Source organism: Barbus barbus (genome assembly GCF_936440315.1).
Source record: "Barbus barbus genome assembly, chromosome: 40".
NCBI classification, from domain to species: domain Eukaryota; kingdom Metazoa; phylum Chordata; class Actinopteri; order Cypriniformes; family Cyprinidae; genus Barbus; species Barbus barbus.
This window is the reverse complement of record NC_136718.1, coordinates 19,436,903-19,458,229: the sequence shown is the minus strand read 5'-3', so window position 1 is coordinate 19,458,229 and position 21,327 is coordinate 19,436,903. Positions and strand designations below refer to the sequence as shown.

The 21,327-nt window shown below is 35.3% G+C and overlaps 3 protein-coding genes across 6 annotated transcripts in view; 2 read left to right on the top strand and 1 right to left on the bottom strand.

Annotated features, from left to right (window-relative positions):
- LOC306859551 (rap guanine nucleotide exchange factor 3-like) overlaps window positions 1–7,070 on the bottom strand; it is a 35,394-nt gene extending 28,324 nt beyond the window's left edge. The window contains exons 1-2 of one of the 3 annotated variants that reach the window (XM_079400621.1): window positions 6,875–7,070; window positions 2,081–2,148 (exon numbers count right to left, since the gene is read on the bottom strand). In XM_079400621.1, coding sequence (XP_079256747.1) covers window positions 2,081–2,134 — 54 coding nt within the window. In that variant the 5' untranslated portion in view covers window positions 2,135–2,148; window positions 6,875–7,070. Of the gene's footprint in view, window positions 1–236; window positions 501–2,080; window positions 2,149–4,353; window positions 4,589–6,874 lie in introns of those variants that run through there. The other 2 variants (XM_079400619.1, XM_079400620.1) reach the window with 2 other exon arrangements.
- On the top strand, window positions 1,839–19,858 carry LOC306859552 (acidic mammalian chitinase-like). Of its 2 annotated transcripts, XM_079400623.1 has the most exons (14): window positions 1,839–1,896; window positions 2,090–2,177; window positions 6,933–6,979; window positions 14,158–14,194; window positions 14,359–14,568; window positions 15,462–15,494; window positions 15,715–15,883; window positions 16,435–16,482; window positions 16,928–17,093; window positions 17,190–17,299; window positions 17,386–17,443; window positions 18,435–18,623; window positions 18,728–18,808; window positions 18,916–19,858. In XM_079400623.1, exons 5-14 carry the CDS (start codon window positions 14,553–14,555, stop codon window positions 19,306–19,308), a joined length of 1,263 nt encoding a protein of 420 aa, XP_079256749.1. In that variant the 5' UTR covers window positions 1,839–1,896; window positions 2,090–2,177; window positions 6,933–6,979; window positions 14,158–14,194; window positions 14,359–14,552; the 3' UTR covers window positions 19,309–19,858. The 2 variants fall into 2 exon arrangements, with proteins under 2 accessions (XP_079256749.1, XP_079256748.1); XM_079400622.1 differs by lacking the exons at window positions 1,839–1,896; window positions 2,090–2,177; window positions 6,933–6,979 and adding an exon at window positions 13,172–13,535.
- slc48a1a (solute carrier family 48 member 1a) lies at window positions 9,169–10,847 on the top strand. Its single transcript, XM_079400626.1, has 3 exons — window positions 9,169–9,408; window positions 9,866–10,033; window positions 10,132–10,847. Exons 1-3 carry the CDS (start codon window positions 9,279–9,281, stop codon window positions 10,266–10,268), a joined length of 435 nt encoding a protein of 144 aa, XP_079256752.1. The 5' UTR covers window positions 9,169–9,278; the 3' UTR covers window positions 10,269–10,847.
- Window positions 19,859–21,327: the final 1,469 nt, after the last annotated feature.

Sequence of the window (21,327 nt, the reverse complement as noted above, 5' to 3'; positions counted from 1 at the left end):
CACGAAGATGGCATTTTTAAGCACATTTTAAAGCAAGTTAATTTAACTTGAGATGGCAAAATGTAATTTATTGACACTTAAAACCTTTTTTGATAGAATGTTTCAAATCTGAAAAAAAAAACCTTTTCAAGCAAGCTCCTATTTCATGGAATAACCAGAATATAGAAGTTTCTCTTTCGTTCTTGACAAATAGCAATTCAATTTTTTTTTTAAAGAATTTATTTCTGCCCACTTACCCAGCTGATTCCTCGAATCTGAGGTGTTTTCTCACTGGTACACCGATCTGGAAAGACTTGGTAATTATAACTCCGAAAGAGATGCATGTTTCAGTCAGGTCCGTATATGAACGATTATTTTACTTAAAGATCATGATTGCAGCAACACATGTCGACAACTACATCTCCAATAAGGATTTGACCATCCCTGTTTAAGGACAACCGGACCAGCATGCTGCATTCCTGCGTGCGTGTGATCTCCAGCCTCCGAATACCATTAAAACCTGCTGCTCGCTGTCAGAAGTGCCTGCGCCTTCTCGCCAATCCAGTCGAGGCACCACCCCTCGCTCCCGCTCCCGCCTCTCGCTACACTAACCACTGTAACCAGCATCCGCGTGGATTATCCGCGGGTGTTTGTTTACATCAAAATTATATTCTCATACGTGACCCTGGACCACAAAACCAGTCATAAAAATTATATAGCCTTTTATTTTCACTTGTTGTTTATTCTTTGTGTGAAGTAGAAATGGTAAACCTTCCTAATGACTTTGACTTGTGAAATGTGGACACACTTAGTTTGCATTGTATTGAGTAATAGGTACTACAAAGCTACAAGTTGCATATTTAATGTGTTAATAATTTATCAAGCTTCTATTAAATACACATTGTAGGCTAGTATTTTTATTGTTAATTCTGTTAAAGTAATAGTGTCATTTGCCATGGTGTTTTAGGTAACGCCAGTGGCAGGTTGCATGGTTCCTTAAAGAAACTTTCAGTTCTGAAGAACCTTTCAATTTCGCAAAAAGAAGGTTCTTCAGTTTATAAAAAAGTAAGAAAGAGATGGTTCTTTAAAGAACCTTTGACTGAATGGTCCTTTGTGGAACCAAAAATGGTTCCTCTATGGCATCGCTGTGAAGAACCTTTTGAAGCACCTTTATTTTTAAGAGTGTATGATGTTGTCACACGGGCTGAAGTGTGAACACTAGTCCTGGTCTCCTATGCCTGCCTATATGCTAAATGATTATCATATTCATATACCAACCTGGGTTATTATAGTTAGCTAAAACCACAAACAAACAAACATGTATTGGTGTTAAAACAAGTATTAAAACCTAAAGTTTTTTCTTAAAATGTAATTACATATAATTTAACAATTTTAAAATGTATTTTAAAACTTGCAGTTTTATTTCAGCTAGTTGTATATTTATATAGCCAATACAGTTTTATAGCCTATACAGTGTTTTGACATTTCTAACCATTTGAATGTGCATGATTGAATGATCTGATAAGCATAATACAATTTTGGGACATTATAACAATAAACCTTATAAGATAAAGCAAAGGTTTTTAAGTGGAATAAAAACAGCATCTTATTCCATTGTTTTGAAGGATTATTTCATCTGCATCCAGAAATTTAGAAATTTGCATAACAAAACTCTGCACCAAACAGTAAAAGAGCCGTTAGAGCAGGCAAAATATGTTTAGCTTGTACGTTTGACACGGTCTCTCCTTCAGCGCTCTTATCTGTGTGTTCCAGCTGCATGATAAACCTTGAGGGGGTGAGGATGAGGGGGCGTGTCCATAACCCACCTTACTTATTAATGCAGGTGCCAAGGTTGGAGTGAAGGAGTAAATGAACAGGAAATTGCAGCACTGGCTTGGATAAAAATCCTTCTGACATGTGAATAGGCATTTTACCCAACTCCTTTCTAAATGAGTTTTGAATGTTTACAGTGTAGTAAAATTGGTTTGCTTTAGTGTTGATTTAGAGTTTGTGCATTAGAGAAGTATGAATTACCCCAGGCAGTGCAAAGAAAAATGCAATGCTCAGACATTATTAAGGAAGTCATTTTAATGTTCTGTACCTTTTCAAGGGATGAGCGCAGAGACGACCGGACGAGTGTGTCTTCTGAGCACATGATTGCTGGAGCCTCTGAGGAGACAAAAGTAAAGAAAGAGGAAGTCAGTACTGCTTGATTCAATCTGCTCTCCTTTTTACTGTTACATCATGTTATTTCCCATCTCATGCATATGATTTGTGAGATCTCATGACTCCCACAAATCCCAGTGGCAGGATATTGTGAACTCAGATGAATAGCATTGTGTTTGCTTACTGTTTATTCCTATACTTGTTATACTGCAAGTTGTTCCAAAGATAGAAACTCAAGCTCTTTTCCAAAATGTAGTGAGCTGCCCCACTGTCCGGTAGCTTGGGGACAATCTTAAGACATGTCCCACCCTGAGAATGTCCATGTGGCTGGAGGTCAGGGAACATTACATAATACTTGTTTAGACCCCGGCTATTGTTTCAGGAGAGTTGGCTTCCCTTTCTGGAGGACTGAAATATAACAACATTGAGTCACTTGACTGTTTTGCAGAGTTTTTTAGCCACTGCTGTTCCACTCCTCAGTCCAAAATGCTGGAATAACAAAATCTAAATACAGTATGTTGCTGCTTTTTTACATGTATGTTAATCATTACAGGTTGGGGATCAAAACATGCAGCACAGAATATAACAAACAGCAAAGCGGTTTCGTGTATACTTGCAATCCAAGCTGTAAACACCTTGATACGTGTGTATGAGGTCTCACAGATACGTCTTTTGGGGAAGTCGTGGCCTAATGGTTAGGGAGTCGGACTCGTAATCGAAAGGTTGCGGGTCCGAGTCCCCGGCCGGCAGGGATTGTAGGTGGGGGGAGCGAATGTACAGCGCTCTCTCCACCCTCAATACCCTCAATACCACGACTGAGGTGCCCTTGAGCAAGGCACCGAACCCCCAACTGCTCCCCGGGCGCCGCAGCATGGCTGCCCACTGCTCCGGGTGTGTGTTCACGGTGTGTGTGTGTGTGTGCGCATTTGTTCACTACTCACTGCTGTGTGTGTGCACTTGGATGGGTTAAACGCAGAGCACCAATTTCGAGTATGGGTCACCATACTTGACAATACGTTACGACTTTAAAATTAGTTAGAAGCAAAATGATGTGATAATGTGCTAACCTCCTAATGATTATGTGTAATATGATGTAACTAGGTGGTTGCAAAGAGTCTTTGAATTAGCATTTTTTTTTTTGGAAGCTTGTCCCTGTTTTGGCTCTGTTCACCTGCCTTCCTCCACAAGGGCCCCAGAAATATTTCTCAACTGTTGTCCTGGGTTTATTATCTCTGTCAGCACTGCAGCAACAGACCCACACAACCAGCAGCTCTCTCCAAAACAGAAACGATTGCTGAAGCAAAGCAGTCAGTGTTTCAGCATGAGCATGACAAGGCTCTAGCCTGCAGTTGTGTGAGTTGTAAACGTGTGGTACTTTTCATGAATGGTACATTTTGAAGGTTGATTTAGAGGCTCCCTTGAAATTAACCTTGCATGAAAAATAGATTGTTATAAACATATTAAATGTCTGCACTCCTTAAACAGGGATATATATATTTTTAACATTTAAAACTATACAAAAATATAATTTTGACATAATTTGTTTAACTGGTGTTCAATGTAGATTAATGTAGATTAATTTTAATTAACAAAATGTAATATTTTGTCAAAATTGTCCCATATTTTGGTCCCTACCTTTATTTTCCCCATTACAAAAATGTAAAATTTATAATTTATAAAAATTATTTCTTTTGACCTTTTAATCTACAGCATGACCAGAAGACAAGCATATAACATACATTATTAAACCTTTTCATTTACAGGAAATATAAATAAACCCCAAACTATTCATTTATTATTTATTCATTTTGTAAAATATTAAATAAAGATGACATAATCACACAAGTCAGAGATTTAAATGTCCTGAATTTTGTGGGAAAAAGTTGTAAAAATATCATACCTCATATACAGTAAATAACTATTAAATAAAAAAACAGCTTATATTATATTACTTTGACCTCCTAAGGTTGATTATCAGCATTTTCTAAAGCTTAAGTGCCTCTTTTCACTGGATATTTAATCTTTGATTTTGTACCCTGTTTTTGTAAAGTGCCATACACATTAGTATTCAAGCATGCATTTGTGTGTCCACAGAAACAACAGAGAATACAACGCTATGTGATTTGATGTTCACAAACTCTGATCATGAGTTCTAAAACTTGCAAAACAGGCATTCACTTCCAGAGAACAGTGTTAGTTTTGTCTTACCAAATCTGTTTTTCTTCTTAGCAGACAAGATCTGTTTAAAGAACGAAAGCATTCTGGCATGTATATCCTCCATGTACGTCGTGCTCCACAGCAGCTAATGATATAAACCCTAAGGCCCAGCGAAGCAAATGAAAGAAAGAAGATCCACAATTGCTCCTTTTAGCTGTGTGCCTAACTGCTTGTCTGAATATGTGAAGGAATATTCCTGTATGTTTATGTGTGTGTGTGTGTGTGTGTCAGAGGTTGCCTATGACAAAACTCAGAAATCCAGTTCTCCTGCATGTGACCCTCACAAGGCATTTGAACGTGTAGTTTGTACCAGATAGAGAAACTCAAGTTTAACTTAGATCAGATAGCAAGAGAGTGAGAGAGACGAGCAAGAGCAAGAGACTTTGTCTGTCACTTTTTTTCGACGGTCAGAATGTGTCTGTGTGCAGTGTAGATATAAAGATCTAGATGCCTTTTGAGATATGTACTTGCTACATTGAGAACATTTTAAACAAGATATTTTAGATTAAGATCAACTCACACAGACAATAGTCTATTAAGACCCAGACAGTTAACCTGGATTGGACAGATGGAAGAACTGTTTTGCAAAGCCTTATACTTAGTTACCTACAAAATAATAATTTATTGTACACTTCAAATATCCTATTGTTTTTGTGTACTATTTTGTGTAATTACTTGTACTGTTGCCTATCTTGACCAGGACACTCTTGTAAACAGGATGTTCTTGGTTAAAGGCTGAATAATTTAAATAGTTTTTATTTTTAAATAAATATATTTATATATATTTATAATGATATTTTTTAATTTATAGAAATAAGTATTATATACTATATATATACTTATTTATTTATTATTACTGAACATATTTATTAATAAATAGAATTTGAATGTGTGTTTTCTTATAATATATTTCTGATCTATATTTATTGCATATTTATTATTATTATTTAAAATGTCACCTGTGTTTCAAAAACATTAGATTTAGGTGGTTGTTATCTGTGCCCCCCCCCCCCCCCCCCCAATGTCTATGATATTCTGGCCTGTAGATAAGTTTGCCTCATCTATGGGAATATTTTCACCAGTTTTGTATGTCAGGCAAAAAAAAAAAAGTATGTTATGGGCCAAAGTTTCATATTTAGGGTTGGGGTTAGTTTGTTCAAAACCATTATCAAAACGATGAGCAGTAGTGCTGCTTGACTGAGTTTGCCCTCTAGTGCGCATTTATAGCTATTACATTTTGTGACAGTGTTTTATAGTATGTTCCAAAAATCATACTTTACACTTCCATAAAGTATCCAGAAAGATCACAAAAAAAGAGTTTTAACTGGCAGTGCTACATTTCTAGAAACCAAATCACATCACAGAGATTAAAATACAGCGAGAAAACAAGCACACAGTTCCTTTGGGAAAGGGTGTAGGACTTCCTGCAACAAATCACAGCCTTTTGTAATCAATCCTCAACTCCCTGTAGATTCCCAATTGCAACGCAATTTTAAATGAAACAAAAATCACACACATTAATGTCCTGCTAACTGGAACCTCAAGCTTTGCACATGCACATGAAAACTGTTTCCATCCCTTTGTAGTTCCAAAACACTATGTGATTTTACATGCTCATAAATCCTGTCTTTCCAAATCACCTTTTCCTTCCCATACCAACTGAGTGCCTGTTTCTAGAAAGAGAGGATCTCTGTTGCCCGTGGAGGAAGGAAATATTGTTTATATTGGAAGTCCAGTGAAATATGACATGATGAAAGCACTCGGAGGGAGATGGAGAAAAGAGAGAGATGTTTTAAATGCACACCTCCTCACCCACAATCATGTGTAACTTCCTGTCTGCTATTTGGGGGCTTCTGTAAATTCACAGCTCACCTTCTTGCACTCGCTTGTCACCCACCAGTCTCTTAAGTCTCTTTCCCAGCATGGTGATGAATCACCACAGAATTTCCCAAAGTTTGAGAATTTTTGAGTATTTAAAACAAAAAAACCCACAACATTTTAGGCAATGTGTTAAAACAGTTTGTAAATAAATGTTGAATAAATAAATTTTTTTGAATTTATCATTTAACCGGAATTACTAAATATAGAAATAAATGTATTAATTTCATTCATGTGCTTATTAATAAATGTAATTGTAATGGATATTTTATTACAGTATTTTAAAAATATTTGTATTATTATTATTAATAAACATGACATTTTGAAGTAGAAAAACTGAAATATTAATTTCTTGTAAAATCTATTCCAATAATCTTTGTTATATTTACAGTGAAATACAATCTGCCTTTTTATCAGCTACCTGAAAATGTGCCATGGTACATATTTATATGATTTTTATTCAGATTTTGTTCAGAATTATTCAAAAATTCTAATCATCTACTGAAATGATTACTAGTTATATAATTATATAAGTCATTTTTCAGGTTCAGATCAGGTAGATAAAGCTTGTTTTCTCAAGTACAAGGTAAATGTGGTTGCATCCATTGGTGATAGATTTCATAAACACACTTACCAGTATGTCTGGTCCGTCTGTAGATGATGTTGGCAGTGTTTTCTTTTTTTCCAAATAGTTTTCTTCAGCGCCAGTCAGGACAGTCTTGTCTTTCTTGTCTTCAAGGTGAGCGTCTTGTGAAGTGTCAATCTCTGTATGACTTTTTCTGTCTGTTTATCACTCGCATGATCTCTTTATGTCTGTCTGTGTTGTCTGTGAAGCATACAGAGGAAACTGCTTAGTGTTGATCTCATTTGAATCGTTGAAGCCACGCAAGTTACTGGCTTCCTGCTGCACTCTGATTGGTGACACAAAATGTGGTTTATTTCATGAAAACTGACCTATGAAGGGGTGTTTTGAAGCTTGATGACACTTGTTGTCTTCCATTTCCTTGAATTACAGTAAAACCCATAGCATTTCAGTTCTCAACAGTTGACCTGGGGAAATGGGGCCAAAGTACATCTGTAGCCTCTTGATTTGGTTCAGTCCTCTCTGGACTTTAATTCTGTTTACATGGGCATCAGCATCTGTCTGGTTAAAGATGTGTGCTCAATCAACACTAGATCATAATTTTGATCATTTGAAATGCATACCTCCATTTCCTGTGCTGTTTATACAGTTATAACATCATGCTGTCATACACCTTTTACATGATCACATTTTGTGATCATAAATGAATAATTACTAATTAATTGTATTTTATGTAATTGTCATTTATATATAGGCTAATACCCAAAGGCATGGCATTTGTTCATTGTGTATTCATGTGCTAGAAGGACAATAAAGTGAATAGGTTGCAAGGAACAGGTTGTGAATGCTGTCAGCCTGATACATTTTGGGTGTAGCATTTCTTCTATTCTGTTATGGAATTTTAAGCATGATCAGCTCCCGCCAGTTTTTATAACCTACACTACCAGGCAAAAGGTTTTGAACAGTAAGATTTTTTATGTTTTTAAAGAAGTCTCTTCTCACCAAGCTTGTATTTATTTGATCCAAAGTATAGCAAAAAGCAGTCAAATTTTGAAATATCTTTAAAATAACTGTTTTGAATATATTTTAAAATGTAATTTATGTGATTTCCAAGCTGAATTTTAGCATCATTAATCCAGTCACGTGATCCTTCAGAAATCATTCTAATAGCCCCCCCCCCCCCCCCCCCCCCCCCCAAAAAAATTAAAAAATAAAATACTGGCTCTACATTTTTGAATGGTATAGTGTATAATGTTAAACAACCATTTTATTTCAGATAAATGCTGATCTTTGGATCTTTCTATTCATCAAGGAATCCTGAAAAAATTTACTCAGCTGTTTTAAATATTAACAACAATAATAAATGTTTCTTGAGCAGCAAATCAGCATATTATAATTATTTCTGAAGGATCATGTGACACTGAAGACTGGAGCAATGATGCTGAAAATTTAGCTTTGATCTCAGGAATAAATAACATTTTAAAATATATTCAAATAGAAAGCAGTTATTTTAAATAGTAAAAATATTTCACAATATTGCTATTTTTGATCAAATAAATGCAGGCTTGGTGAGCAGAAGAGAATTCTTTTAACATTAAAAATGTTACTGTAAAAAAATAACTTTTGACTGGTAGTGTACATTTGCAATTGAGAAGATGATTTTTTGTTTCACAGTTACTGTCCTGCTGTGAGAATGAGTTAGATGGCAGATGGAAAACCACTGAGCAAAGATCAAACAGATTAAAACCACCATCTTCAGTGCTGCACAAACAACAAGAGAAACATTATGTGTGTTGCCTCTAAATGTTTACACACTTTTCCACAGTTTTAGATCATTACTTTTTGTTTGTTTAGGCTGGTTGATTTATATTATAAACATTTAAACATTGACAATCAAAAAAATCTAATAAATTTTTTTAAATAAATTGCATTCCTATTTCATATGCAATGTATTTCCATTGATTTTTGCAACCTTCAATTAAACTTTATGCCCAATTTATACTGTAATTATTTACAATATGTAATGTCTTTAATTAGCATTAAATTATTTTTTGGAGGACACCGCGATTAGCCACTGCTGACATGATAAAAATTACAGTAATTATGAGCCATTCTGTGAAAAGCGAAGTGTTTTGCAAGCCTAAATGTATACGGTATATATTTTTTCAATAAAACAAACTAAATTAATAACACACAAATGATTCTGTTATGTTTCGCACATATTTAGTTGCCTTTTTACATAACCATACAGTAATAAAACGCTTCGTTCAACCGTTCAAACATCCGCGTCTGTGAGGTTGTTGATTGTTGCTATGGTGATACCGGGGAGCTCTTCCGGGTCGTGCAGTCGTGTTTACGAATAAGCAGCGCTGCGTTACACAATCTCTCATCGGTGGTGTAATCCTTCGCTTCAGCCTCTTGTTAAAGCTTTACTGCGGTACTTTGTACATTATTAATGGGTCCAAACAGGATCTACATCAGTGTGGGTTATGCCACGTTCGGCATGTTGGTGGGATTTTCGGCGTTTATCGTGTGGAATGTGGTTTATAAACAGCCATGGACGGCGGCGATGGGCGGATTATCAGGTCTGTAAATAAACTCAAGGCCACAGACTAACTTCTTTACGATACACAAATATAAAATATAGACATTTCCCATCCTGTTTCTTTTACTGTCATGCATTTACTTTTAATTCGTTGCTATTATTGTGTGATCTTGCGGAATGGAAAAATCTCCGGCTGTCACATTCTGTATGCAGTGTGTGGTTTGCTATTAGATATAATGGGTGATTATTTAATTTCTTTATTAAAAGGATGAGTCTGTTATCTTCTTAAAATGACTTTGGAAATAATCACCCATAAATATAAACATATGCGCTCCATAAGAAAATTTGGAAAAAACAAATACACACACACACACACACGCATACATATATACATACATACATGTAATAAATAATAAATACATACATTTATTTATTAAAATTTTTACAGTGTACACCAATTTTTTCTGTGTGTATATGTTATGGGTTTAAATCTCCAGGAGTTCTGGCGCTCTGGGCATTGGTCACCCACATTATGTACATTCAGGACTACTGGCGCACCTGGCTGAAGGGACTCAAGTTCTTCATGTTTGTTAGTTCGGTCTTCTCCCTCCTGGCTATTGCTGCTTTTGCCACCTTCATAGCTTTAGCGGTTATAGAAAAGCAGTGTAAGTACCTTCACATGGACAGCTTTGTCTAATAAAACATTCCACAAAAAAATCTATATAATATGTCTGTAATCCATTCTGTATGTTTTTGTCTTCAGCAATAACTGACCCCAAGAGCTTCTATCTGTCAGCCGTGTGGAGCTTCATGACTCTTAAATGGGCCTTTCTGCTGGGCATGTACTCCTACCGTTACCGCCAGGAGTTTGCTGACATCAGCATCCTCAGTGACTTTTGATTGGCTCCTTCATCTGTAATAGATTTGTAGTTGCCAGTCAGTGGCTTCACCTGCCAATGTGGAGATGGATGGATGGATCTCCTTTTTAAAACCATCTTACGGCCTCCTTGCTTTCACAGAAAAGACTCAAATCTCAGCCCCTCCTCCCCTCAGATCCGGGCCGTGGAGTAAGAAGTCAGTGAATGTCTGTGATCTGCCTCTTTCCTGTCTTTTTGAGTTAATTGGAGGTTTTAAATTGACATCGGACAAAGGTATGTCAAGTGATTCAAAGGAAGTGGATACACTAGGATGTGGTCACAGGTAGTTGTTACTTTACTCAGGGCAACTTCTCTCCTAATGTCAAATGAAGGCTTTCCTTCACTATCAGAAAAAAGTGCAAAGATTGTACTTTGAAGGTCATTGCACACTGAGTCTGAAATTTTCGTCCAAAATTTTCACACGTTCAAAAATAAATACGACCTCATGTTGTGTCAATCACGTCTACACACTGCCTCCGTCAAAAGAAAATTGGATCAGGTTCGATTTTCTGCGTTTTCACATCCGTAGCATGCATTTTGATAGGAAAGGATGGGGAATACGAAAAAACGGAAAAAGCATGCGAAAATTTCGGACTCAGTGTGCAATGACCTTTAGGGGTGCAACCGCTTGTCATTGGGCTGTAGACCTCTATAAAGGTGCGTATCAGTACATGAGAGTGATGATATGTATTCTTAGGGTACCACTATAAACCATTTTGGGAGAATATGGTCCAAAAGGCTCACTTTGAAGAGACTGCTGTAGTGACAAGGTACAATTTTTGCACTTTTTCTTTTCTAAGAGGATTGAATGAGTGTATGATGAAGGATTTGCACAGCTTTATCTAGTGGTCTCAGCCAGCTATGGTGGAATTAACTTTGATTTAATGTTACTATCGTTTTCAGATATAGACAGTGTTCTTTATTGTTTGCCATGTGTTGTTTCTTTTTAAATATTGTTTATACTGAGTTCTATTTATGATTGGCTGTGTTCGGAACTGTATACTACCATATTAGTAATTCTATAAAAGTTAAGGTATACAGTAAACAGTAATATTGTGTAATGTTTTAAAGAAAACATTACTGTCTTCTGTGTAGTGTATACTATGATACATCTGAACAGTTCTCCCAAAAAGTATGCAAAGGACACTATATCTCACAGTGAAGTGCACCTGACTTTCCATTACCAACATGATGAGCCGTAATTATATCAGCCTATTTTATCCTGTCGACTCATTATTTGATCAAGACATGCAAAATAGCCATACATTATTACTCATTGAAATGTGACAATGTAGCATTCTAAGTTTATTGGTGCATAATGCATTTTGTTTTGCATACTTCCTTTATATGCATAGTACATACTTGGCAGTATGACTAGTATTCTGTTCTGAACATTACCATTGATGCATTAATAGTATGCAGTTCCTCTCTTTGCCGCTAGTGGGGGATTGAGCAATTGAATGAATGACTAACAACTGGTGCTCAGTCCTCAGATATGCTTTTAGTCATTAAAATTGTATTAAGTTAAAACCATGAGCTGAATTCACCATATTTGTGAATACTAAATATGTTATGTCATGTGAAATTGTATTTTTGGAAATTGTACAAGACAAAACAAGTGTTTATGTTTTAAAATTCATGTTCTGTTTATTTGAGGGATGAGTGCTCTGTCTGTATGTGTGTTGAGCATATGTTAAGTGTGGTCCAATTTGTTGTAATTTGCCAATTTTAAAGGATCAGTTCTCCCCAAATCCTGTCATTTATTCACCGTCATGTCATTTAAATGCAAATTTATATATATATATATATATATATATATATATATATATATATATATATATATATATATATATATAAAAGTTAACCAACTCATATAATAGCTTTGTATCAGAAACAGATTAACATTTTATTCACAATTAAATTAATTTAATTATGAATAAAATTATATTGATATTGATGGTGAGTAAATAATTTTTAAAGTCTTTTGGAAAAGCATTCATTTTTAGGAGCCAAAAAGTAACAAAAACCGATTACTTTGCACTAGCTTGCATAGAAATGTTAAATGTATTATTTGTTTAAATGAGTAGAAGGTGTCACCTTCAAAATGCTGAACTTTTACCAACAATATTTCACTCTATAGCATGTATGTAAAGCAGTTTTGTACCATATTGCTTTTAACCAGCTGTATGCAGATTCATCACTGATTACAGTTATACTACCTGCAGCTTAAAACTTTGCACAGTATGTGTTACATTGGGTTAGCATTGGGAAGGGGATTAAAGTACTGTTGTTTATCCCACAAATCCTGTGTGTTTCCTCATTTTTTCACATTGGAGAGTTGGCTTTCTTGATGTAGGCTACACACACTAATCTGAAGTGTGTGGTTGGAGGGGGAGGGGGGTTGTTTGTTTGTTTTTTACCTTGAAATATCAGTTTCAAAATGATATTGATGATACTCTGACCTCTAATAACTAATAAAATGAACGGCCTCTTTTCTTTCCCACAATCACATAGCACATACCTCTGGTCTTTATTTACGACAGTGAACTCCACACACTTAACTAAAACTAGAGGGCTCCAAAGTCGCAAAAACAAAAAAAACTGCATAGAGTTCAATATTATGTGGTAAGTTTTGTACAATTTAAATGTAGCATTGTAACATTTGCTTTTAAATAGCTTTACTTGTTGGCTTATATCTGCTGCCTTCTTGAATAAACAGGTGTTGTGAAGCTCTGTAGGCCAGACTCACAATGGTGAGCTGATATTTATATCATAATGTAAACCTTGATTAAAATCTGTACAAGTTATTGACTGAAACAGATATGCACTCCTTTTCAAGAGGTGGCGATATGCTTTTTGAGCTGGATAAAACACGAAGCTTAATCCGGAGTGATCTGAGGAAGAGGATCATGGTGTTTAAGTCAGGTTGTGGCTAGAAGAAGGGATACAGCTCCGACCGCAAATGAACAATGACATTAATTTTATACCTATTAGACTGTGTTTTATTAACGTCTACACCTACCACAACCCTAAACCTACCCCTTACAGGAATGACAAAATAGTAACTATTGTTGTACAGTGTGACAAAAATGACGCTGTGTTGATGTGCGCATGCCCAGTAGCGCCATACGTATCCCTTCTCGCCGTAACAGTTTAAGCCCATCAGGTCTCCACAGGCGTCCTTGAATGTGGTTGCTCCTTCAAGTCTGCTTAAATCACAATCAAGTGTAGGAAGCTACATTTTTCATATGTAAGTACTCCTCAAAATATCATGCCATAATTTTAATATTTAAATGACTCATTTTTTAACTAAAAATCAGTCAGGTAATTGTAAAGTTCTGAAATTGATGTTTATACATAAAAATAGCATGCAAAACCACATCAGGTGTATAAATATATGTGCAGTTTTTATGTAATTACATTGATTATCTGTGAATAAAAGTTCATTCAGACCTAATAGTTTGCCAAAAAAATTAAATCATCCAATATGTTGGCTAGTTTGTTTCTTCAAACATTTTAAATGAATTTTAGCATTATATTGACAAAACATAAACACTTGTTTTGTCTGGCAGAATGAATTTTAGCATTATATCACTTGCTCATCAATGGATCCTCTGTTGTGAATGGGTGCCGTCAGAATGAGAGTCCAAACAATTGATAAAAATATCACAATTATTTACACGTAATCCACTCAACTCCAGTCCATCAATTAACATCCTGTGAAGTGAAAAGCTGCATGTAATAACTTAATAATTATAAGACATTTTTAACTTTAAACCATTGTTTCTGACTAAAATACAAGTCCTCTATCCACAATATTGCTTTCTCAAGTGAAAGCAATGCTAAATTTCTCCAAATCTCTTCCAATAAAGAAACAAAGTAATCTACATCTTGGATGGCCTGTGGTGGGTGAGTACATTTACTGTACACCTTGAATCAGAAATCTATAGCCAGAAAATGTTTTTTTTTCAATTTGTTCAAGTAGTAATATTCAAGTTAATAATGTTCTGTGTCATTAGCAAATTTTGCTTGCCTCGGAAAATATATTCAACATTGTTTTAATATAAATGTAGTGTGTGTAGAAGGATGGCACAGGCCTGTTGTACAACCCTGCAGTCATCAGGATGTGGGCTTCTCATCAGCAAAGTGTGAAGCTGACGGGGAACATTTGGGGCCAGTGTTGACACAGGAAGTGGTGCCTGTATGTGTATAATATATAGCCTGCCTTTATCAGACAACACAGCAGCTACTGACTTCTTCAGGAGCAATGCAGCTCATCAGAGGCAAGTATTCACTGCATTGTTTCATATATTTCTGATCTTCAAACCATTGTGAAACTTTGACACTTAAATGTTATTATTACAGTATATTCAAGGAAAAATGATTCAGGGCTTCTAAGACACTTAGGAAAAGATATGTAAACTATCAGCAAATAATCTGCTGAAAATAGCTGTTTAAATTCACAACCATGTTTGAAGCCAGTAAGTATTTTTAAAAGAACTTAACACATAAAATTTATTAAAAGTGACCATGCGTACAGACTTGTAACTAATTATATATTCATCAAAGTATCCTGAAAACAATGCATCATAGTTCATATTAGAATATTAAGCAGCTCAACTGTTTTCAACATTGATAATAATAAGAAATGTTTCTTGTTTTTAAATTGTAATAATATTTTACAATATTGCAGATTTACTGTATTTAATGCAGCCTTGGTAAGCATAAGAGAGGTCTTTCAAAAACAATAAAAAAAAACCTTACCAACCCCAAACTTTTGAACAGTAGTGTATATTAATATCTAACGTAGATATTGCTGAGGTTGTGCAGTCATCTGTGCTTTGGATCTATAGCAAACGTAACAGATTCTTGTGACAGTCACAGATACCACAAAATATGATATACCATAAAATAGCTCTACATGCAAGACAAGCATTTCATATGTTCAATTTTTGCCATAATTTGTTGATATAAAATTGTGTTGTTGAGTATTATCTGTAACAACATCTACACACACATCAGGATGTGGCTTTTAATTTAGGTTTCCGCTGCTGGAACAACCACAGACCTACTAACTTGCACTAAAAAAACAACTACTTTCTTAACATTTTTCATAGAATTCTTGATTCTATCAGTGTATCAAGTTATTAATAAGGATTTTTCTATTGTTTTTCAGCTTTTGCATTTCTTTGCCTGGTGATTTCAGTCGGTAAGTCCACTCGCAACCTGTTTAAAATGTCATTCAACAGTCTCTCAAGGAAGTGTGTTGTACAGGCACACAACTGCTAGATTAGAGAGCACTTCAGAAAGCACACATTGAGAGGCAGAACAAGCTGAAACTGAAATAGTATGCTTAGGCTGCTGCTGAGGGCATTCAGAGTAACAATAATAACACAGCACTGAAGTTTTCTCTCACTCATACGCCTCAGGTGCACAGAGGAGTTACAGATTGACCTGCTATCTGGATGTTTTATCACACCGCACACGTGAGGGGCCGTGCTCTCACATCATCCTCCCCTTGACCTCCACTGATGATGACCTTTACCTCCAAAGCTTGTCGGAAGATGACAGTGTAACTCTTAGAAAGATGAAGGAGAGGTCTGATTTTTTATCTTTTCTTACTCATTATTTGACTTAATCTACTATTAGTGTTTTTGTCAATATTTTTATTTTTGTAATTTTTAAAAAAAAGATGTCTATATGTTTTATTAAGCTTTTATTTTTTGTTATTTTAGTAGTTCAACTTAAACTAAACAAAAATGAGAAATGTTGCCATGGCAACTAGCTGAAATAAAATTAATAATTATTTATATTTTGTATATATTTTTAAAATATTTTTATTACAGTTAATGGCTATTTTATTTCAACTAATACAATTATTTTTTAATGGTTTTAGTTTCAACTTTAGTTTTAGTTAAGGATAATAACACTGAACTGAACTGCTAAAATTCAGGCATTTGTAAAAAATAATAAATAACTGTATTATTATTATTATTGTAAATTGTATAACTTTATATATATATATATATATATATATATATATGTGTGTGTGTGTGTGATCATAATACAGTATTTTAGCCTTTTACACACACTTTTTTTAAAAAATTATATGTAAAAATGTGTTCATAAAAATATGTAACTTTCCCCAGAAATCCAACTTTGAAGATTTTGCTTGGCTTGGAAGTCGAATCATCAAGGTACAAAAAAAAATCATAATTATTTTTTACCACTTTTTTTTTTTTATACAAATACTTATCAATGAAGAGAATCTCTGAAAACTCTAAAAAATATAACAGTATGGGAAGGGTGACCCATACTCGGAATTTGTGCTCTGCATTTAACCCATCCAAGTGTACACACAGAAGTGAACATAGACCTGGAGCAGCGGGCAGCCGGGGAGCAGTTGGGGGTTCGGTGCCTTGCTCAGGGGTCTCACCTCAGTCATGGTATTGAGGGTGGAGAGAGTGTTGGTCATTCACTCCCCCACCTACAATCCCTGCCGGACCCGAGACTCGAACCCACAACCTTCGGGTTACCTACAATCCAACTCTCTATCCATTAGGCCACGACTGCCCGTGGTGACAGTATATTGTCATTGCACATATTGGCACCATCTGACTAACTAAATTTGCTGTTGTTTAGGTTGGAGCTGATGTCTGCTAAAGAGGCTGGTGTTGAGACTTTTGCTCAAAAGTTATTGACATACATAAAGGACAAGAGTTTAGACGGTCTAGATGTGATTTGGCTGGATGGCCCTACTTCTGATGAATCTAACAGAAGCACAGAGCTAATCACAAATTTTCTGAAGGTAAGGACTGTTATTTTCAGGCAAAACACATCTAAATGTGTTTTGCTTTAATAAAAACAAAGTGTGTTTTATTACAAGCTTCCATTTTGTCTGTAGAGTCTAAAAGGCGTGTTTGAAGAAGAAACCCAGCCTCTACTTCTGTCAGTGTCTGTACTAGAGCCAGTTGACCACAGTGCAGTCACTTATAATGAGCTAACCCTTTCACAGTGAGTCTCGTTCCTACACACTATTCATATTGCACTTGCTGTGCTTGGTTATTTTATATACTTAATGGTTTCTTTCCTTTCAAAAGGTATGTGGACTTCATCACCATTCTGCCTGCTAACCTCGAAAAGGATGAACCATACATTGTAAATTATTAAAATTTCTTACAATTTGTTGAAACAGGCTTTTATTCAATGGCTTTAAAATTCATTGAGTGCCTCAAGGATGACATATTTTTGGATGTTAGCATCATTCAGTAGATTCAATAGAATTTTTCCACTGGCTTTCGGAATACTGCAGAAAATAAGCGCTGTGGCCCAAAAAGTTTCTGATACTTACATGCTTTGTTCATTATTATAATCTTAACAAATAAACAGATCGTTTATGAATTTTGCAGCCCAAATACAATCACGAGAAGTAAAAATCTAAATGTAGACTATAAACGAACTACACCACAGTCACATAACTTCAACATCACCACCAGTAGTACACTTCAGACAGCTCTTTTTTGTATTTATTTAAAAACATTTTTCCTGACAACACAGGTTGTGAAAGTGGACTAGTAAGTTAAGTTTATCTTTGGTGTGATGTTTGTGCCTCTGTAGTCCCTTTTAGCAACTTGTTAGCAACTGCCTTTTTAAAAACAGGCAAAAGCTGAAAACAAATCACAAGTGGGGTAATGCTGTGTATTTTATGTAGTATAAAAAATATCTTGAGTTTGTGTTCACCACAGACCTTATTTTAGGCATCTAACCAAAAAGTCATTAAAAAAACCTATTGACTTTAGGAGGATAGAAACTGAAATGCTAAATGCTAAAATGCTAACTCATTTCCGGGGTTTGGCCTACAAAATGCAGCCCACATAATGTGATAAACTCTAGTAGGATGTATTCCTGCATCCACATCTTTTGATGGTCCAGAAATAATGTAACTTATAGGCCTAACACCATTAAAACTACTTCCAAAGAGGAAAAATTAATGGTCTGTAAAACTTTTGTAGCATCCATAATTCTTGAGATCTTCATTTAAATGTTATTCCAGAACCAGCAAGGATATAGACCTGTCATATTTGGGTAAATCATATTTATCTTTTAGCATCTAACTCTGGGTTTACCTCATATTTCTTTTCCTTTACAGGACAAAACAGTCCAACACTGGCAGGACCGGCAAAATTACCTGCAAAAGCTCAATCTAGCCTTGCCTGCTTTTCTACGGCGGTCACGTCGAAGGCATCACCACAGGGATCACCTCAAGCATGATGACATGAATACAGAGACAGGAAGGAACGATCACATCCACGTTTTGGGATTATACCTGGGCGAGCAGGTAGGCTATATCCACAGATAGTATTAGCCTAGCATTAATTATTAGCTTCCTCAGGGAAAGCTTAGGCGAAATTGTTTAATCATCTGAAACGCTTATCCTTTCAGGTGTGTCAGGCCATTAAAAGTGGACAAGAGCGGTTCATTACTTTAACAAGTCTCTCAAATGAGCAAAGTCTTGTAGCAGAGGTAAGTGAAGTGTAGTTTTAAAGCAGTAACCTAATGTAGAAATGTGAACTACTAGATGGATAATCAGAAGATAAGCAGCAGATGATGTTGCACTTATTAATGTCCAGGTGCTCCAGAAAGGCTTTGGTGGCATAGGAGTTGTCTTCATAGAGCTGGACGGCTTCTATAACTCCACATGTGCAAACATTACTCAGGAAGAACGAGCGATGGTTGAATCAAAGGTGATTGTGCATTCACATCATGAACGCAGACATCATGAGCATGGTGGTCATCATCACAGGGGGAACCATCACCACAGCCACCACCAGCATCATCACTCTCATCTTCCTTTCGGCAGCCATGGTCACCATCAGCATGGACGTCATCAATATGGCCGTCATCAACATGGTCATCATCACCATGGTCACCGTCATCACCATCAGCATCACAATCGTCATCAACATCATCCAATAATTCCTCAAAGCGACATAGCCCTGGAAGACCGGCAGGGTGTGGAGTGAACTTAATACATAATTTGCATGTGATGAATGTTAATGAGAGACCTGCAAATCTGGCATTTAATTAATGATTATTAATTTTCCACATAAAATTCTCATTACTTTAATGTACTTTAATGTATTCACATTTTTTATTCCTATTTAGTCTCTGAGTCCTATTTTTGTCAACTCATAATATAATAATTGTGGTGGTAATGTTAAAAATGCTGGTAAATAATAATTAGTTTACAATTTATTACTTTTTTGCATTACAGTAAATTACAGTAATGAGAATTACATTTTTGCATTATAGTGATGACAGTGACATTGTGGTAATGCGAATAAATTTTTTGTAATACAGCAAAAATAATATTTTGTTCTGTATTATAGTACTGAGAATTAGATATTTGCATTACAGTTATTTGACTAATTTTGTTTTGCACTATGGTAATGCGATTTTTTATGTTTTCATGTTTTTAATATTTACTTATTGCAAAACAAAAAAACAAAAAGCTTATTGTATATCAGAGCAGATCAATGCAGCATTATGAAATAAATATGTAGCGTAAAAGTCTCAGTGATTTCACATTCTTCTCTTGAACTGTAATGCAGAGCTGTGAGGGATCAATTTAAGTGCATGTGGATGGTCATTAAGCTCTAAGATAATTGTATAACCAAAATTATGATTTCACCAAAAACGGGCCTGGGTGAAGCACTCCAGGCTCTGGAGGGCGACTGGCTTCTGTGTTCAGGACGGCAGGTGTAGGCATGGCTGGCCCAATGGTGGCGAGATCTGCTTTGCTTTATGCATGAGTAGATTTATGAGGCTATTACTTGGATGTCCTGGGGTATAACACACAAATACACACACACACCTGGTTCTTCAGCTGCCTGTGGCTCAGAAGAGCAGTGGCACGGTGGGTGTGTACAAGGATCCTGCTGTTTTAGACTTTAATTGGGAGCATTTGGAGATGCAGGTAAATTACAGGCCGTTCTCTCCTCGTGTGAGAACACGTTCCTTAATGTCACCTCAGCATCACAAGCTGATGAGTGTCATTTAGCATCTTTAGAGAAGGATGTTAATGTGCATTGCACTTTTTAAATGCGATATAGATTTATTTGAATTTTTGGATCATTTAACTGATAAAAAAATTCTCCCATAAAAACTAATGTTAAGTATTTAGCAGCATCTTAACATTATCACTACTCATAAAGAACAAAACTTTTCTTCTTTATTTTATTATATTTATTTTATTTTGATGAAGATGGTGTCAATATCAGACAAAAATTAATAGAATGAAACATTAAATCATTTTAAAATAATTAATATAAATTAAAATTTACCATATTCAGTTTGTTGAAAACCCAACCTCTTCTCTGTACTTTTACCATTATTTTTTTCACAAGTTTTAACAAACTGGCAGCAAACAAACAAATAAATATAAAAGGGAAAATTGTTCTTTTAAAATTATTTAATGTTACATATTCAGTTACATATTCAATTACATATTCAGCTTTTTTTTACACTTATTATGCCTTGACCTGGAGGGAAAAATAATAGCAAATAAATGAATATCAGCTAAGGGGACAAGAAATTTAAAATATAAATATTTTAAAATGTGGAAAACAATACACAGTATTGTCAAGCCATATAATTTCATAAACTGGTTGGTTATAAATGATGCCTTATATTTCTTGACTATTTTACTTTTTTTATGAGTGAAAAATAACATGTTTTTGAGAATAACCCTGCAATGCAGAATGCCTTTAATATGTTTAGTTTAATGCCAATTATTTCCCTTCATTTCTCCCATGTGCATGACATTTGACTCTAAAAGTCTTTAAAAACTTACAAAATTATTAAATATCCATGCGTGAGCAAGTGATCCATATCCCAATTTGGGCAGCTATTAAATTAAAGTTCCTGCTAGGACACTGTGAAATAGCAGAAGCGGGCAACAATTGAACTTCTTCTGAACCATTTGTCCGTTTTCTGTCGAGTGACTTAGAAAAGGGTAAATTGGAAACACAAGATAATTGTCA

Coding starts and splice junctions, on each gene's coding strand:
- LOC306859552 (XM_079400623.1), top strand. Junction 15,884..16,434: donor CTTAGAAAGATGAAGGAGAG/GTCTGATTTTTT, acceptor AACTTTCCCCAG/AAATCCAACTTTGAAGATTT. Junction 16,483..16,927: donor TTGGAAGTCGAATCATCAAG/GTACAAAAAAAA, acceptor GCTGTTGTTTAG/GTTGGAGCTGATGTCTGCTA.
- slc48a1a (XM_079400626.1), top strand. CDS start 9,279: ATGGGTCCAAACAGGATCTACATCAGTGTGGGTTATGCCACGTTCGGC. Junction 9,409..9,865: donor GGCGATGGGCGGATTATCAG/GTCTGTAAATAA, acceptor TTAAATCTCCAG/GAGTTCTGGCGCTCTGGGCA. Junction 10,034..10,131: donor AGCGGTTATAGAAAAGCAGT/GTAAGTACCTTC, acceptor TTTTGTCTTCAG/CAATAACTGACCCCAAGAGC.